Below are 18,175 nucleotides of genomic sequence, written 5' to 3'. Positions count from 1 at the left end.
AACTTTTGTATATTGCCATTTTCTGTAAGTTTTGTAACTAAGAAATGAAAGTGATTGCAAATTTTCAAAAATATGGGGAAATCAACAACGGAAATCTGCTCCCTCAAAACGGATTTAGACAATTACCCATGTGGTATTTGAAAAACAAATTACTGATATCCAGTTTCTACCCACTGAGAGCTGTAGTTAATATATTGTCTAGGTATTTAACTTTAACATGTTAACCTTTCTGATTGTTACTGAAGCCGCTGAGTAAAAATAGTTTTTGCATGTAGCCTGGAGTATTAAATGAAATTCGAGTAATAAATGAAATTCGAGTAATAAATGAAATTCGAATTTCAATTTTGTATCTTTTACTGAATTGAAAATACTTTTCATAACGAAATGTTAACATCCAGTATCACTAGCGACTAGTAGCAAGCAAAACTACAATGATAAAGATGCTGATATCAAATATATAGAATGAAATTTAAATAATGATACTGCTAGGTTTTTCTGCACAGATAATTTAGTGGTTGCAAGAACAGAGTCAAATTACTATCAACAGATTAATGTACCGTGATACATCAATATAGTAAATAAAAACATAGCAAAGGCTACGCAAGTGTACCGTCAGTGTATGATAACTTCGGGGTGACGTCACGTTTGTTTATGTTTTCTGGACTTATAAAACCAACAAAATAGGTAAAGCAGCTTACATAAACAATAATATTGGGTATATTTTATTGCAACACGTCTGTCAGTCCCGATAGCTCAGTGGTTAAGCATTGGTGTTTGAAAAATCGAATTTTGCGGGCCGTAGGTTCGAATCGAGGAAAGTGATTTTTGTTTGTTTGTTTCTCTTTCAGGGTAACCACCATAATCATTCATTTTTCCTGGAATAAATTTAGATAGAAATATTATTAAATTAATTTCTGTTTAAAGGGGGCCAGGCTTCAGCTCTGTGTAAACACATCGTATTATGAATGCATAGTCACGAAAACACTCGGAAAATTCGTGCAGGTTAAATTCCTCACTGGTATATTGCCAGTATCAGTGTAGTCAACATGTCCGAGGCGTCCACGTCTTTTTTACAAAGAGAAACACTGTTCAGTATAAGAATGATGCTTAATACATACTACAAACTATTCTGAAGGTTATTTCAAGCATCATCATTTTTCCATATTTCAGTTCGTTATTGTATACCATAGTGCTGTTTTACTGCATTTTGAATATTTTCAATTGTCTTTGAAAAAAATGAAATTAAAACATTGATAAAAAGCAAAGATTTAAAAAAAGTATAAATCACGGTGGGACTCGAACCAACGCGACAATGGAAATATAAAAGAATCGCACATGTAAGGCTAACGCTCTACGATCGGTACTAATCTACTTCGAAATAAGCGTCCAGGTAGTAGTATAATATAAAAGTGTGCACTTAGATAGTGATAATTATCGATTACCCTCCTGAATTGGACTCGTCCGAAATGTCACTCCGAAGTTATCATACACGGACTGTAACAATGCAACAGCAGTGATCCTTTTACATTTGCAACCTAAATTATTGAAAGCCATACCAAGGTTGAACAAACTTGAGGTTAACAAAACTGACGAGGAATCCAGCGGTGCGTATCTCGCATGTATATTCAAAAGATAACAAAATTTTCCATTTTCTGGTTGATCGCAATTCGCAAAATGATTTATTAAAAGAAAGTAAATTCACAATTTCAATTTATCCATTTAAGGCTGGGCTTGGTGTCGTAAAGAATTAAAAGTTTTACACTCATTTTTTTCTTTTTTCTTTTAAGTACACTTCAGACACTTTTTGAAAAAAACAAAACAAAAAAAAAAACACTGAACTATCCGGAGTCAGTTGCGTTTTTAGAAGTAGTTTTCTTAGGAATAAATGTCTTTGGCATTCTATATTTTTTGTACAGTAAAATTCCTTGGCCATACCGATTTTCTCTTTAATTGCGTCGCCAGTGGCGTATTTTTCTATGTATTCGAGTACTACTTAGTATCTAGTTGTTTAAACAATCAGCTTTCTGTTTTGGATGGTTTCACTACACGAATACGTCTAAAGGATCAAAGTAAAAAGAATTGAAACAACTGTCATAATCAGAGACATGTATGTCAGTATCGGTGGTGATCCGTTGCAGGGTTTCCCATCTTCCTTTCCCTTACAGTAGCACGATGTTCCTTGGTTCCCAATCGATGTACAGTCTAGAAACTCCTCGTTCATTTCAACCTCCACCTCAGAGCTCGTGTTCCAACAAGAACGTGTTACTAACATCTTTCCTGAAATACAAATTAACCGATTGTAAGTCAATTTATTAGAGATAGAGTAGACTCGTGCTTGTGCATTTACAATGCTGCTGACTGGGCGCTGAAAATTTTTGATCTTTTAAATTGTCCTGGTAGGTCCAACAGCAAGAATATGTCATCAAAGCTGACATTGTACTTGACTTTCGGAATGACTATATCAAAAAGACCTAATTTGAATAAAGTACTAGCTGCATAGATTCAGAAGCAACACATTTATGTCGCGCCTTCTTCGAGTCTGACATCTAAAACCTTGCCGAGTTCAATTCGACTCGAGCCCCGACATTTAATCTGCTGTACCTATTTACTCTATCATACCTTTAAGTGTATCCTCGGAACCTATTTTTCTGCAGGCAGCATTCTCTCCCATACATGTCGTAATGTATTTGGCAGCTTCTTCTTCAGAAAGTTCCCAAGTTTTCCCACATTTTGGTTCTAATATGTTGGTGCATGTGTAACACTGTAGGCAGTCAACTAAAAATAAGACTCTTCATTTTAACGAAACTACATTGATAAAACGAATGAAAAGGACTGTTTTTCATTACAAACCAGCGTTTAATTAAGATTTTTATGTTTTGCGCCCAGTTTCAGTTTACAGACGTTCAAAGTGTAAGATTATTTTAAAAGCCACACATGACTGTACTTTCTCATTTTTACGTTTTCCTTTTTGATAAACGCATGATTTTAGAATTATCAATTTCGCAACAACCGACCATGCTATCAGTATGTATGAGTTTATTTATTCGCTGGAAAAGTACGGACGCCTAGATTATACTAGTGCGACTGTCACCAAAAGAGGTCGCTGCCGCTTTAGAGCTAGAAAACTATCAAAGTTTTCCGTATCTGTGTATGTTGTAGACCGAAACGATTTTCTCATAAAACTGTATCTATACCCAGTATCTGTGTGTTACAAAGGGCGACAGCGCGAATCGAAAATCAATTAAACTGATATGTACAACTTTTTTATCGATTAAAACATAGTACTGTGAACATTATTGTTTCAATTTTAAAGGTGGAAAACTATTTAGTATCTGCAGTAATAAGCCGGTTTGAAACTAACTTCCAGGCGGGTTTGAGATAGGGCAATATCTGGCAACAGCTCAACGAAACTACAAGTATAAAAATGTAAAGCCCGTGCATCCCCCAAATTTATTTTCATTCTTCATTTTCGAAGAAACACAAAAGTTCGAAAGACGAGTACTACTACGAACTTTTTCAATAAGCAAAATTGCTTAAAAAATAATTCTGTCAGAGGACGTATATAACAGAAAAATGAATAAATGTAGTTACCTTGTTGAAATGTAAAACACACTGTTGCTGCTACCAGAAGAATGTTGAATTTAAAATCCATTTTATTTCTACAAATAAATGTTCAAAAACTACGTTGACGGGAAAAGTGATTGTCCTCCAGCCGCCGAACTTCAAAGTGAAGTAAGCGTGACAGCGAGATTGATTTCACAGTGGTTAAGCACGGGTATAACGTAACCGTTTTTGTTTTATTTTCTATATGTTGTTTACTTGATTGATACATTACAAGATGCCCGAAACTGGGTCATGTGTACGTCGATATCCACCAGTGCTTGGACAGATCTTGGAACCGCCATGGGTAAAATTTGTAGACATCAAATCAGTGCATCGTTTTTACATTACAACCAAGCAGCCTAGATCAGTTTTCAATCTTGAAAATTTCGCATACCTAATCTCATACTTCTTTAAATACAACGAATGGTCATCTTTTAACCATTTTAGGTCATACGAATGGTCATCTTTTGTTCGTTTAAGGTGAGATTGATTTCCATTCAAAAAAATTTTTATGAAGGAAAATGTAAAGTAAAATAAAAACACCAGCATAAAGGATATCATTAGATCTTTCGTTCTTATATGTATATTCGACAAACAAGATGGATTAAAATATACTTTATTATGGCAATTTATGACAATTTCTAGTATATATAACAGTTGATCTAGTACATCTATCTAAAATGGGCCTTATCCTTGCGAACATCTGTCGTACGAAAAACTAAATTATCTCCATATTATGATCAGGCATTCTTCACAGAATGTTAATCTTTTTCGTTTGTGCAGGGATTTTTCAGGTACGAGCAAACTATTACAACTCTAAAATCATTACCATACTAATTATACCCAATTTACAGATATGAACATGCACATATAAACGATGTGGCTATAGTTTTTCAAATACTGATAGTGAAGTTAGACCTAGAAACGGTACTTTAGCCTGCTGGCGGCAATTAATTTTGCCTTGCGACCAATGCAGACCAAGATCAGCCTGCACATCCACATCCGTGCAGGCTGATCTTGGTCTGCACTGTTCGTTATTCAGTCAGTAAATTTTCAGTGAACGCCCCTTTTGTTAATGAATGGTACTGTCCAAATTGAATGACGGACCAATCCATTTTAAAAATTTAGCAGCGTTAGGGTAAAATGACCGTAAGATAACTCTGATTTATTGCACAATTCTATCCTTATTTCATCTTGTACTGTATTCTTATTGAAGATCGATCCGCCATGCTTAATGTCAAATATCAGTTGTTACATGGGAAATGTTAATTGCAAAATATGGAACAACTAAAGTAAAATGCTTCTTGAAACAGCTAACTTAAACAACAAATGAGCACATCCTTTTTGTTGTTACTGGGCTTCTTTACATAAATTTACTGGTAATTGTCTGTTGGACCGAAATTGTTTTCTTTGAAATGTTTAGAAAAAAATACTTTAAATTGAAAAAAAGAAATTAGGAAACACTTCTTCTCGGTGCGGGTTATTTCTGAACGGAATGGACTCCCAAACATTATTGTTAGTGCACCATCGATCAACAGTTTCAAGAATAGACTCGATACCTACATGGGAAATGCAAAGTATTCCACCCATCCGGAACAGAACTGGGTACAAATCCATGAGGGGGTTATAGAAGACTGATGTCTTGCAACCCCAACAACAGATGTAAGATGTAAAACATTTCAAAGAAAGCAATTTCGGTCCACTAGACGCATGACATCTGGAGCACGCTATTGTGGTGAACATTGTATGTTTTCAAGTAATTGAAAATTCTGTTATCAATTTAAGACATACAGATCCTTAAAGGATTTGACAGTCAGCATTTATCATTTGGAAATAGCATTAAATATTCTACTTTTGGCATTTAGTACTAAGAATTTGACATGCAACATTAATCATTTAGGCTTAAGCATTTGTCAATTAGCATGGCGCATCGGCCTTCCATATTCTAGTCTCAGAATCAATATCAAATGCTAATTAGGGCCATCTTTGTATATTTGAAGTATAAAGTCACATGTGCACTTTATATATCGAGATCTTGTGTAACCGATTAAAAAACTACAAAGAGTATCTGTTTCAATGTGTTACTTGTAACAGATTGTATAGATCTGTGAGAAATGAACAAAATAATTTGCCAACCGATTGATCGTGACTTTCCTTTTGCCCGCGAGAAGAAATACTTTTTTCTTCAGTATTTCTTATACTTTGTGTAACTGGCACTACTTTAGTTTCGTTGAAATGCCCATCATAGTTTGTTAAAATTTACCAGGTAGAAAAATGTCGGTAATAATAAATCTACTGCTGTCCTAAACCGTCACAGTAGAATAACATTTTCATTTTCTATAAAGACTGCCGTTGTGTTAGTTACAACTGAAGAAAAAGAATGGATTGAAGCTTGTAAGACAGGGCCTGCAGTTACCACTGTATGTTATTGTAAAATATAGAAGCATAAACCGTTACACATTGTCGTATTAAAATGCATAAAATGTTGTTTGAGCAAAACAAATCTTGATTCGGAAGGCTTCTTGACGCGTGGATACCTTTTCTTATCATTCGTTGTAAATTATTTTTTCCCCTTTTCTTTATGTACAATGTACTCACATGTTTCATACACCCTTGCAAACTTATTGGTGCTTCTAAGTACATAGCTGTTTGTTTCCAAAGAGAATATGTCTACAAATTGCACCAACAGTCGTATTAAAATTCTTGACGTTGTTTTCATCGACAAATTTCGAGTACTTTATATAGGATCTGACGAAAAGATGCATCCCATAAATATTTGACCAGTCTGTATTCGTGTTGAATATAACATCTCGAAGCTGTTCATCCGGCCTCGAGATCGTTCCATACTCAATGTGGATAGTTTCAGGTCTCCGGTTAGCTAGATAACTGGGGTACATCATAGCGTTATATGTATAGCTATCATTGACATAGTAAATGGTATACCACTCGTACCATTCACGTATAAAAGTCGCATTCCTTTCCGACATAATGAACGCAGAAGATACAGTCCTATTTTTAGTTTGGCGGGACAATGTGCATGGATATTTGCGAAGCGGTTCAATTGGTTTCACTAATAATGTGTCGGTGTCCATATAAATTCCACCGAATCTTTGCAGTGCTTTTATTCTCCAGATATCTCCATTATGTTCCACGTATTGGACTTTCCTGCCAAACAATGTTGCTTTCACCATGCGCACAACGTGCACAATATTCGGATACATATTAACAATGAAATTCCAGTAGTTTCCGGAAGGAAGCATATCACCATGAATGAAAATAGCGCACGGACGCACAAAACGCAACGTTGACATGAAACTTACAAATTCAAAGAAAGAAAGTTCCTTCTTATTAAACCAGACATAATGAACAACATTTGGCACGGGAAGCGAATCCAAACAACACTTTTGGACAAACATTCTCAAACAATTGTCCCCCGGTTGAACTTTTTGAATATCGTCTGTTGAGTTTGTAGGTTTGAGGTTTGCAAACACCACATCTTTATGACATCTTACTACCAATTTCATGCGGGTAGTGTTTATTCTGTTCTTTATATTCAACTTGGGACAGGTCAGTCTCTTATTATATGACCAGTCCGATAGATTAGAAGTCATTTCAACAAATCGGTGATATTCGGACATTTCAACGTGTAAGTTGCATACCCTGGCGTCCCCTTCGAAGTGTACATCCACACGCGTTGTCGGTGTCTTTTCTTGCAATATATCTGATGCATTGACTGCAACACGAGCGTTTTCTTGTGAAAAAGCTTCATTTTCAGTGTCTGAAAAAATACAGTTGGTATAAATATTTGCACATAAGACACACGTGCAAAATTATTTAAATTACATGTAAATGATGATTATCAAAGAATGTTTGAATACAGTTTTGCTACAAGGACAAACAAATAAGCTTCTGATACGTACAATGTTAGTATAATCATTATATTTAATTGGATTGGAAGGGCGAAATCAAATGGGTTCTACCCGGGTGCGAAATCAGCAATATTGTTCGAAGTAGCACCAGCGACTTCCTCCACCATTAAAGCCAGAAAGACTCCATATGATATTCGCTTACCATTCCAACCATTGCCAGTGTAAACCGTTAGTCCTAACATATTACTTAATCATCGAGAGAATGAAAAATATTGTTCACCTCTTGTTTCCAGTTTCCAAGGATATCTTGTTTCTTGCGAATATTTCGCATTTAAAACAATAGTTCTATAGAGCAACACCTGGACGGAAGATACAACCACAGAACAGAGGAAAACTAACTTCAACGCTTTTAATCCGTGCACAGTCATTCTTCATAACAAACATTTCTTTTTTACAGAAACAAAACTGGATATAAGCACTTGCAACGCAAGTTCTTTGAACATATTTTTTCGCTCATTGTCATTTTGCTTTCATCATACAGCTTGATCAATAGTGTCATATGCTTCATCACCGGTGAACTATGTCAAAGTATATCATAGGAAAAACATACCTTGTTCATACTAAAATAAAGAATTGTTTCTTATGTCATGTACTCAAAACTCGGTTTTTACGTTTCTGGTTGTTTTGTGTCTAGTATCTTAGCGTAATAGTATTCATTTATATCTCCTGTACTTGTGTCATGTCTTCTTCTGCACTGGTACTTGTGTCACGTCTTCTTCTGAACTGGTTTTTGTGTCATGTCTTCTTCTACACTTGTCAATGAAGCATGTCTTCTTCTGCACACTTACTTGTGTCATATTTTTTGTGTCATGATATCTGCTGCACTGGTTTTTTGTGTCATGACTTTTACTGCACTGGTACTTGTGTCGTGTCTTCTACTGCACATGTACTTATGTCATATCCTCTACTGCGCTGGTCCCTATGTAATCTTTTACTACTATTGCTCTTGCCTCATACAGTTTCTACTGTACTAGATCTACTGTAATATATTTTATCTCCCTAATACTGGTGTCTCTAGAGCATTCTGTTGCAGTAGTTCACAAACCCTGTCTTGTATTGCAGTGGTACATATGTTATGCCATTTACTGCAATGGGCTATGTATCATGTCGTCTACTACAGTCATTTATGTGTTATGCTTTCTACAACAATGTTTCTTGTGTGATTCCTTTTTCATCAATTGTGCATGTTTCGTGTCTTCTGCTGCGATGCTTGATGCTTTCTTCTGTAATGTTATATGTGTGTCCTTAACTGCTTCAATGAGTCGCGAGTTATGCTTTCCACTTCAATGGCTCCTGCGTCCTGTCTTATTTTTCAATAGTTCATGTATTATGCTTTCCTCTGCAATGGTTCCTGCGTCCTGTCTTATGTTACAATAGTTTATATATTATGCTTTCCTTTGCAATGGTTCCTGCGCCCTGTCTTGTTGTAATGGTTAGCGTGTTAAGCTTTCCACTACAATGGTTTCTGCGTCCTGTTTACAATAGTTTATGTGTTAAGCTTTCCACTGCGACGGTTTATGTGTCCTGTCTTCTGTTGCGCTAGTTCATGTGATATAATTTCCACTACAATGTTTCACGTTTCCTGTTTTCTGCTGCAATAGTTTATGTGGAGTTTATGTGTTAAGCTTTCCATTGCAATCGTTCTTGTATCCTGTCTTCTTTGGCAATAGTTTATGTGTGAAGCTTTCCATTGCAATGGTTCTAGTGTCCTGTCTTCTGTTGCAATAGTTTATGTGTTAAGCTTTCCATTGCAATGGTTCTTGTGTTCTGTCTTCTGTTGCAGAAGTTTATGTGTTAAGCTTTCCATTGCAATGGTTCTAGTGTACTGTCTTCTGTTGCAGTAGTTTATGTGTTAAGCTTTCCAATGCAATGGTTCTAGTGTACTGTCTTCTGTTGCAGTAGTTTATTTGTTAAGCTTTCCATTGCAATGGTTCTAGTGTCCTGTCCTCTGTTGCAATAGTGTATGTGTTAAGTTGTCCACTGCAATGGCTCTAGTGTCCTGTCCTCTGTTGCAATAGTGTATGTGTTAAGTTGTCCACTGCAATGGCTCTAGTGTCCTGTCTTCTGTTGCAATAGTTTATGTGTTAAGCTTTCCATTGCAATGGTTCTAGTGTCCTGTCTTCTGTTGCAATAGTTTATGTGTTAAGCTTTCGATTGCAATGGTTCTAGTGTCTTGTCTTCTGTTGCAGGAGTTTATGTGTTAAGCTTTCTATTGCAATGGTTCTAGTGTCTTGTCTTCTGTTGCAATAGTTTATGTGTTTAGCTTTCCATTGCAATGGTTCTAGTGTCCTGTCCTCTGTTGCAATAGTTTATGTGTCAAGCTTTCCACTGCAATGGCTGTAGTGTCCTGTCTTCTGTTGCAATAGTTTATGTGTAAAGCTTTCCACTGCAATGGCTCTAGTGTCCTGTCTTCTGTTGCAATAGTTTATGTGTTAAGCTTTCCACTGCAATGGCTCTAGTGCCCTGTCTTCTGTTGCAATAGGTTATGTGTTAAGCTTTCCAATGCAATGGCTCTAGTGTCCTGTCTTCTGTTGCAATAGTTTATGTGTTAAGCTTTCCATTGCAATGGCTCTAGTGTCCTGTCTTCTGTTGCAGGAGTTTATGTGTTAAGCTTTCCACTGCAATGGTTCTAGTGTACTGTCTTCTGTTGCAGGAGTTTATGTGTTAAGCTTTCCACTGCAATGGTTCTAGTGTACTGTCTTCTGTTGCAGTAGTTTATGTGTTAAGCTTTCCACTGCAATGGTTCTAGTGTCCTGTCTTCTGTTGCAATAGTTTATGTGTTTAGCTTTCCATTGCAATGGTTCTAGTGTCCTGTCTTCTGTTGCAATAGTTTATGTGTTAAGCTTTCCATTGCAATGGTTCTAGTGTCCTGTCTTCTGTTGCAATAGTTTATGTGTTAAGCTTTCCAATGCAATGGTTCTAGTGTCCTGTCTTCTGTTGCAATAGTTTATGTGTTAAGCTTTCCGCTGCATTGGTTCATGTGTTCTGATTCTGTTGCAGTGTTTCATGTGTAAAGCTTTCCGCTGCACTTGTCCTTTTATCGTACCATTACCAATAAGTATATTAAGAAAGATGTCGAACTCATATGTAGACCAGTTTTTGTAACTCTAATGTATATAAATAGAATAGCTCACAACGTCATAAGTGGAACTGTTCCAAAATGTAATAATTTTCTCCGACATGTAACAAGAAACACGTATAAAAATTCATTCTCCTTTCCCTTCGTTGAAACTGACACACCAATATGGCACATAATCCGACACATGTAAAGCACTTTCTATATTGATTCCGGTAATTTAATTTTCTGACAGAAACACGTGCTGCAGCTTGGTTACATTGAAAACAATACTTGTTTTCTTGTAGACATGACTCTATAATGAATTACAGCAAATTACGTATACATTATGTTAAACAGCTGAGTAAGAAGTTATTTTTAAACAGCAGAACAAGTAAGACAGCAGAATAAGTAAGGAGTTATGTTCAACAGCAGATCAAGCAAGATGTTACGGTAAACAATAGATTATACAAGAGTATGTGCAGATGTTACATAGCAGATTAAGTCATCCGGGAAATATCCGACGCTATAATCACATTTACTTTCTAAATTTTAGTGTTCCAAGTACAATAAGAATTATTTATTGTTGTATTTTGTGTCGGAACTTGTCGTAGCTCTTTCATATTTCAGTTTCCTTATTAATGAACAGTTTTCATCCTGATGAATTGGATGTTTTACATGGGTAGAAGCACCGACCTTCCGTAAGCCAGCTGGATGGCTTCCTCACCTGAAGAATTCGACGTCTCGAGCGAGGCTCGAACCAACATCGATGAAGGGCAAGTGATTTGAAGTCAGCGATCTTAACCACTTGGCCAAGGAGCCTCCCATCCCAACCCCCCTCCACCCGTCATCTTTATTAAATGCAAGTGACTGATCCACTTGTTGAAATAAATGTCATTTATGATAAACACCTGAAACGTACACAGTAGGGTATTCACAGAAAATAATGATCAACTTCAAATCAGAACTGTAATTGTCTGTATGCTGTAAAAATCAAAGCGAGTCTACTAATATTAGTGCGACAAATTAAATACTTTATGTAACCGGCATTTCCTTGAAATAGCCATTATAGTTTGTTAAAATTTACCAGGCAGCAAAAATGCCAGTATTTCTACTGATGTTCTTCTAAATCGTCATAGTGGAATAATACATACATACATCTCATAAAACTACATATAAACTGCCGAAATTTGTACAATACTATAACTAGAGCATAATTTGTAAAAGACCGCAGTTTTGTAACTTTACAACTGAAGAAAGAGAATGTACGGAAGCTTACAAGACAGGGTCTGCAGTTACCACTGTATTTTAATTGTAAAATGTAGAAACATAAACCGTTATACGTTGTCGTATTAAAAATGCATCAAATGTTGTTTGAGCAAAGCGATTGATGTCTTGATTTGAAAGGCAAAACGTCATGACACGTGAACACTTTCCTATCATTAGTTGTAATTTATTCTTTCTCCTTTTCTTTATGTACAATGTACTCACATGTTTCATACACCCTTGCAAACATGTTGGTGCTTCTACGTACATAGCTGTTTGTTTCCAAACAGAATATGTCTACAAATTGCACCAACAGTCGTGTTAAAATTCTTGACGTTGTTTTCATCGACAAATTCCGAGTAGTTTATATAGGATCTGACGAAAAGATGCATCCCATAAATATTTGACCAGCCTGTATTCGTGTTGAATATAACATCTCGAAGCTGTTCATCCGGCCTCGAGATCGTTCCATACTCAATGTGGATAATTTCAGGTTTCCCGTTAGCTAGATAACTAGGGTACATCATAGCGTTATATGTATAGCTATCATTGACATAGTAAATGATATACAACTCGTACCATTCACGTATAAAAGTCGCATTCCTTTCCGACATAATGAACGCAGAAGATACAGTCCTATTTTTAGTTTGGCGGGACAATGTGCATGGATATTTGCGAAGCGGTTCAATTGGTTTCACTAATAATGTGTCGGTGTCCATATAAATTCCACCGAATCTTTGCAATGCTTTTATCCTCCAGATATCTCCATTATGTTCTACATAATGAACTTTATTGCCAAACAATGTTGCTTTCACCATGCGCACAACGTGCACAATATTCGGATACATATTAACAATGAAATTCCAGTAGTTTCCGGAAGGAAGCATATTACCATGAATGAAAATAGCGCACGGACGCACAAAACGCAACGTTGACATGAAGCTTACAAATTCAAAGAAAGAAAGTTCCTTCTTGTTAAACCAGACATAATGAACAACATTTGGCACGCGAAGCGAATCCGAACAACACTTTTGGACAAACATTCTCAAACAATTGTCCCCCGGTTGAACTTTTTGAATATCGTCTGTTGAGTTTGTAGGTTTGAGGTTTGCAGACACCACATCTTTATGACATCTTACTACCAATTTCATGCGGGTAGTGTTTATTCTGTTCTTTATATTCAACATGGGACAGGTCAGCCTCTTATTATATGACCAGTCCGATAGATTAGAAGTTATTTCAACAAATCGGTGATATTCGGAAATTCCAACGTGTAAGTTGCATACCCTGGCGTCCCCTTCAAAGTGTACATCCACACGCGTTGTCGGTGTCTTTTCTTGCAATATACCTGATGTATTGACAGCAACACGTCCGTGTTCTTGTGGAAAAGCTTCATTTTCAGTGTCTGTAAAAAATAAAGTGGATATCAATGTTCACACATAAGACATCCATCCAAAGTCATTTAAAATACATGTAAATGATGATTACTAAAGACTGTTTGAAGACAGTTTTGCTGCACGGACATACAAATAAGCTTCTGATACGTACATTGTTATAACCAATATATTTAATTGGATTGGCATGGGTTAAGTCAAATGGGTTCTACCCGGGTGCGAAATCCAGGTGCACTCTCCTTCTGTGCCGGAAATATTGTTCTGAGCGGCATCAGGGACTTCCTCCACCATTAAAGCCAGAAAGACGCCATGATTATGATATTCGCTCTCCATTCCAACCATTGCCAGTGTAACCTTTAGTCCTAACATATTACTTAATCATCGAGAGAATGAAAAATATTGTTCACCTCTTGTTTCCAGTTTCCAAGGATATCTTGTTTCTTGCGAGTGTTTCGCATTTAAAACAATAGTTCTATAAAGCGACACCTGGACGAAAGAAACAATCACAGAACAGAGGAAAACTAACTTCAACGCTTTTAATCCGTGCACATTCATTCTTCATAACACACATTTCCTTTTACAGAAAAAAACTGAATATAAGCTCTTCCAACGCATGTTCTTTGAACATACATTTCCCTGTTTTCGCTCATTGTCATTTTGCTTTCATCATACAGCTTAATCAATAGTATCATATGCTTCAATACCGATGAACTATGTCACAGAATATCATAGGGCACATATAATATTGTTTATACTAAAATAAGGAATTGTCTCTTATGACATGTTCTCAATATACTGTTTTTACGTTAGGTCTGCTACCGTTCTGGTTATTTTGTGTCCAGTATCTTAGCGTAATAGTACTCACTTTATGTCTCCTGCCATAATTGTTTCTTTATACGTTATGCAAAACTGGTTATTGTGTTGTGGCTTTCACTTCACCTACCGCACTTGTCTTTGTGGCATGTCTTCTACTGCACCTAGTACTTGTATCACTGGGTCTTCTTCCACGTCCTCTACCGTATTTGTCATTGCGTCCTATCTTCTGCTGCCCTGGTCCGTTTGTCATTTGGCATTGATTTATATGTTATGTCTCTGTTTTACTGGAACTTGTGTTATGTCTTTTGCTGCACTAGTACACGAAGCATCTCTTCTGCTGCAACGGTACTTGTATAATGTCTTCCTCTGCAATGGTACTAATGTCATGTATTCTACAGCAATGGTACTTTTCTCATGTTTTCTACTGCAATGGTACTTTTGTCATGTCTTCTTCTGCAGTGGTACTTCTGTCATGTATTCTACTGCACTAGTACTTTTGTCATGGGTCCTACTACACTAGAACATGTATCATGTCTTCTACTCAACTGCATCTTGTGTCACGTCTTCTGCTGCTCTGATCTGCTTTTGGTCTTTTGGTACTGATACATATATCATGTCTCTGCTTCACTGATATTGTGTCATGTCTTCTTCTTCAATGATACTTGTGTCATATCTGCTTCTGCACCCGTGCTTGTGTCATGTCTTCATCTGCAATGGTACTTGCGTCATATCTTCTTCTGCAATGGTACTTGCGTCATGTTTTCTACTGCACTGGTTTTTATGAAATGTTTTCTACTGCACTGGTACTTGTGTTATATCTTCTTCCGCAAGGGCTTTTGTGTAAAGTCTCTTCGCACGGGTACTTGTTCAGTCTCCTTTCATAGTCAATGTAGCAGTCTCTTCGCAAGATACTGTATCATATTTTTATGTCTAATACGCTGCACTGGGTTTTGTGTCATGACTTTTACTGCACAGGTACTAATGTCATTGGTCCCTATGTAATCTTTTACTGCTATTGCTCTTGCCTCATACAGTTTCTACTTGGTCAAATGTTATATGTTTTTATAACCAAATACGGTGTCTCTAAAAGCATTCTACGCAGGGTTTACGAACCCGTCTTTATTGCGTGGTACATTGTTATCCCTTTTAAACTGCAATAAGTGTTTATTTTACAATGTTTATGTAAAAGTTTTATGCTTTCCTCTGCAATGGTTCCTGTGTCCTGTCTTGTTGTAATGGTTAGTGTGTTAAACTTCCCACTACAATGATTACTGCGCGCGGTCCTATGTTACAATAGTTTATGTATTATGCTTTCCTCTGCAAGGATTCCTGCGTCCTGTTTTGTTTTAATGGTATGTGTGTTTAGCTTTCCTCTACAATGGTTCCTGCGCCTTGTTTACAGTAGTTTATGTGTTAAGCTTTCCACTGCGATAGTTAATGTGCCCTGTCTTCAATTGCAATAGATCATGTGATATATTTTCGACTACAATGTTTGACCTTTCCCGTTTTCTGTTGTAGTGGTTCATGCTTTATTATTTCTTCTAAAATTGTTCATGTGTCCTGTTTTCTGTTGCATAGTTTATGTGTTAAGCTTTCCATTGCAATGGTATGTGTGTCCTGTCTTCTGTTGCAATAGTTTATGTGTTAAGCTTTTCATTGCAATAGTTCTGTTGTCCTGTCTTCTGTTGCAATAGTTTATGTGTTAGGCATTCTACTGCAATGGTTCATGTGTTCTTACTCTGTTGCAGCAGTTCATGTGTAGGGCTCCTCTGTAAGGGCCCCGTGTCCGTCTTCTTTGCAATAGTTTTGTGTTAAGCTTTTTCATTGCAAGGTTCATGTGTCCTGTCTTCTTGTGCAGTAGTGTATATGTTAAGCTTTCTATTGCAATGGTTCTTGTGTCCTGTTTTCCGTTGCAATAGTTTATGTTTTAAGCTTCCTTGCACTGGTTCATGGTCAGTCTCTGTTGCAATAGTTTATGTTTAAACTTCCCATGGCAATGGTTCAGTTGACTGTTTCGTGCAATACTATTGTTAAGCTTTCCATGACAATGGTTCATGTATCCTGTCTTCTGTTGCAATAGTTTATGTGTTAAACTTCCCATGGCAATGGTTCATGTGTCCTGTCTTCTGTTGCAATAGTTTATGTGTTAAGCTTTCCACTTCAATGGTTCGTGTGTTGTTCTGATTCTGTTGCAATAGTTCATGTTGCTGCACTTGTCCTTTTAACGTACTATTACCAATAAGTAGATTAAGAAAGATTTCAAACTCATATGCAGACCAGTTTTTGAAACTACAATGTACTAGTACACCAATAGCTCAACAACGTCGTAAGTGGAACTGTCACAAAATGTAATAATTTTAATCCAACATGTAACAAGAAACACGTATAAAAATTCATTTTCCTTTCCCTTGACATACCAATATGCACATAATCCGATATATGTAAGGCATTTTCTATACTGATTCCGGTACTGTAATTTTCTGACAGGAACACGTGCTGCAGCTCGGTTTACATTGAAAAGAATACTTGTTTCCCTTGTAGACAGACTTATAGAATTAACAGAAAATTAAAAATTTTCCATTATTTAAACATCAGAATAGTGAAAACTTGATGTTAACGCAATGGAGTAAGACGTTGTGTTAAACGGCAGATCGAGTAAGAAGTTATGTTAAACAACAGATCGAGCAAGAAGTTATATTAAAGACAGATCGAGTAAGAAGTTATGTTCAACAGCATATCGGTAGAAGTTATGTAAAACAGCAATGAGTAGAAGCTATGTTAAACTGCCAGATCGAGCAAGATGTTATGTTAACGCAGTGGTGTAAGAAGTTATGTTGACAACAGATCGAGCTAGAAGTTATATTAACGGCAGATCGAGTAAGAAGTTATGTTCAACAGCATATCGAGTACGAAGTTATGTTAAACGGCAGATCGAGTAAGAAGTTTTGTTAAACGGCAGTTCGAGTAAGACGTTATGTTAAACGGAAGATCGAGCAAGAAGTTATGTTAAACGGCAGATCGTGCAAGACGTTATGTTAAACGGCTGATCGAGTAAGAAGTTATGTTAAACGGCAGATCGAGTAAGAAGTTATGTTAAACGGCAGATCGTGCAAGACGTTATGTTAAACGGCAGATCGAGTAAGAAGTTATGTTAAACGGCAGATCGAGGAGGAAGTTTGGGTTAAACGGCAGATCGGTAAGACGTTGGTTAAACGGCAGACTCGACCCAAGAATTATGTTAAACGGAAAAATCGGCAAGACGTTATGTTAAAACGGCTGATCGAGTAAGAATTTAAATGTAAACGGCAGATCGACAGAAGTTATGTTCTTTTCTTCATACGCATTGTAGTCCTTGCGATATTGCATGGTGTTGTAGTTCGTTAAGAGAGTGCCAATGGCGCAACACCTCTGTCTTCAACGTCCTAGTTTCTTTTGGGTCCTCACGGGGGTTCCGAGTTCATACCCTACCCTGGAACCACAGGGGCTATTGTCCCAATAGCGGGGGTCTGTCCATAAAACCATCAGGGCGTGCCCACATACCGGTGGGCCTGGACCCACAATCTGGGGCAATCTCCTCCGATCCCCTCAGTTCTGCCGGGCCGCAAGGTGCTCAGTTACTGTTTCGCCAGCTTGGAGGCACTGAAACGGCTTGTCTGCAGAGGGGCCCTATGTACTGCAGGGAAAGACTTAACGCACCCGGCTTCTTTTTTTCACCAGAAGGCTAGTCAGCGGCGGAGGCTGAAAGGTGGAAGGGTTTCAAGTAAAACACACAGCACACAACTTCCGAGAAAGTAGAAGTTACGTTCAACAGCAGATCATGCAAGATTTTACTGTAAATAACAGATTAAAAAAGATTGTGTGCAGATGTTACATAGCAGATTAAGTCATCCGGGAAATATCCGACGTTATAATCACATTTACTTACTAAATTTTGGTATGCTAAGTATCATAAGAATTATTTATTGCTGTATTTTATGTCGGAACTTGTCGTAGCTGTTTAATATTTTATCTTCCTTATTAATGAACAGTTTTCATCCTAATGAATCGGACGTCTTATTACGTTACATATTCAAGCCGTCTGCAAATTGGATTAATTTTGAAATATTTCTATA

General features: G+C 37.0%; 3 protein-coding genes across 3 annotated transcripts; all 3 read right to left on the bottom strand.

The window, feature by feature from the left end:
- Positions 1-1,599: 1,599 nt before the first annotated feature.
- On the bottom strand, positions 1,600-3,744 carry LOC123537308 (uncharacterized). The gene is made up of 3 exons (XM_045320986.2): positions 3,592-3,744; positions 2,620-2,775; positions 1,600-2,277 (listed from the first exon to the last, which is right to left on the bottom strand). Exons 1-3 carry the CDS (start codon positions 3,650-3,652, stop codon positions 2,057-2,059), a joined length of 438 nt encoding a protein of 145 aa, XP_045176921.2. The 5' UTR covers positions 3,653-3,744; the 3' UTR covers positions 1,600-2,056.
- A 454-nt stretch (positions 3,745-4,198) lies between these two features.
- LOC123537370 (uncharacterized) lies at positions 4,199-8,049 on the bottom strand. Its single transcript, XM_045321067.2, has 2 exons — positions 7,753-8,049; positions 4,199-7,381 (listed from the first exon to the last, which is right to left on the bottom strand). Exons 1-2 carry the CDS (start codon positions 7,898-7,900, stop codon positions 6,237-6,239), a joined length of 1,293 nt encoding a protein of 430 aa, XP_045177002.2. The 5' UTR covers positions 7,901-8,049; the 3' UTR covers positions 4,199-6,236.
- A 2,681-nt stretch (positions 8,050-10,730) lies between these two features.
- LOC123536984 (uncharacterized) lies at positions 10,731-13,896 on the bottom strand. The gene is made up of 2 exons (XM_045320511.2): positions 13,655-13,896; positions 10,731-13,258 (listed from the first exon to the last, which is right to left on the bottom strand). Exons 1-2 carry the CDS (start codon positions 13,800-13,802, stop codon positions 12,114-12,116), a joined length of 1,293 nt encoding a protein of 430 aa, XP_045176446.2. The 5' UTR covers positions 13,803-13,896; the 3' UTR covers positions 10,731-12,113.
- Positions 13,897-18,175: the final 4,279 nt, after the last annotated feature.

This window comes from Mercenaria mercenaria, chromosome 17 (genome assembly GCF_021730395.1).
Source record: "Mercenaria mercenaria strain notata chromosome 17, MADL_Memer_1, whole genome shotgun sequence".
Classification (NCBI taxonomy): Eukaryota; Metazoa; Mollusca; class Bivalvia; order Venerida; family Veneridae; genus Mercenaria; species Mercenaria mercenaria.
The sequence above is the reverse complement of the archived record's forward strand: the minus strand, read 5'-3'. Positions and strand labels throughout refer to the sequence as shown.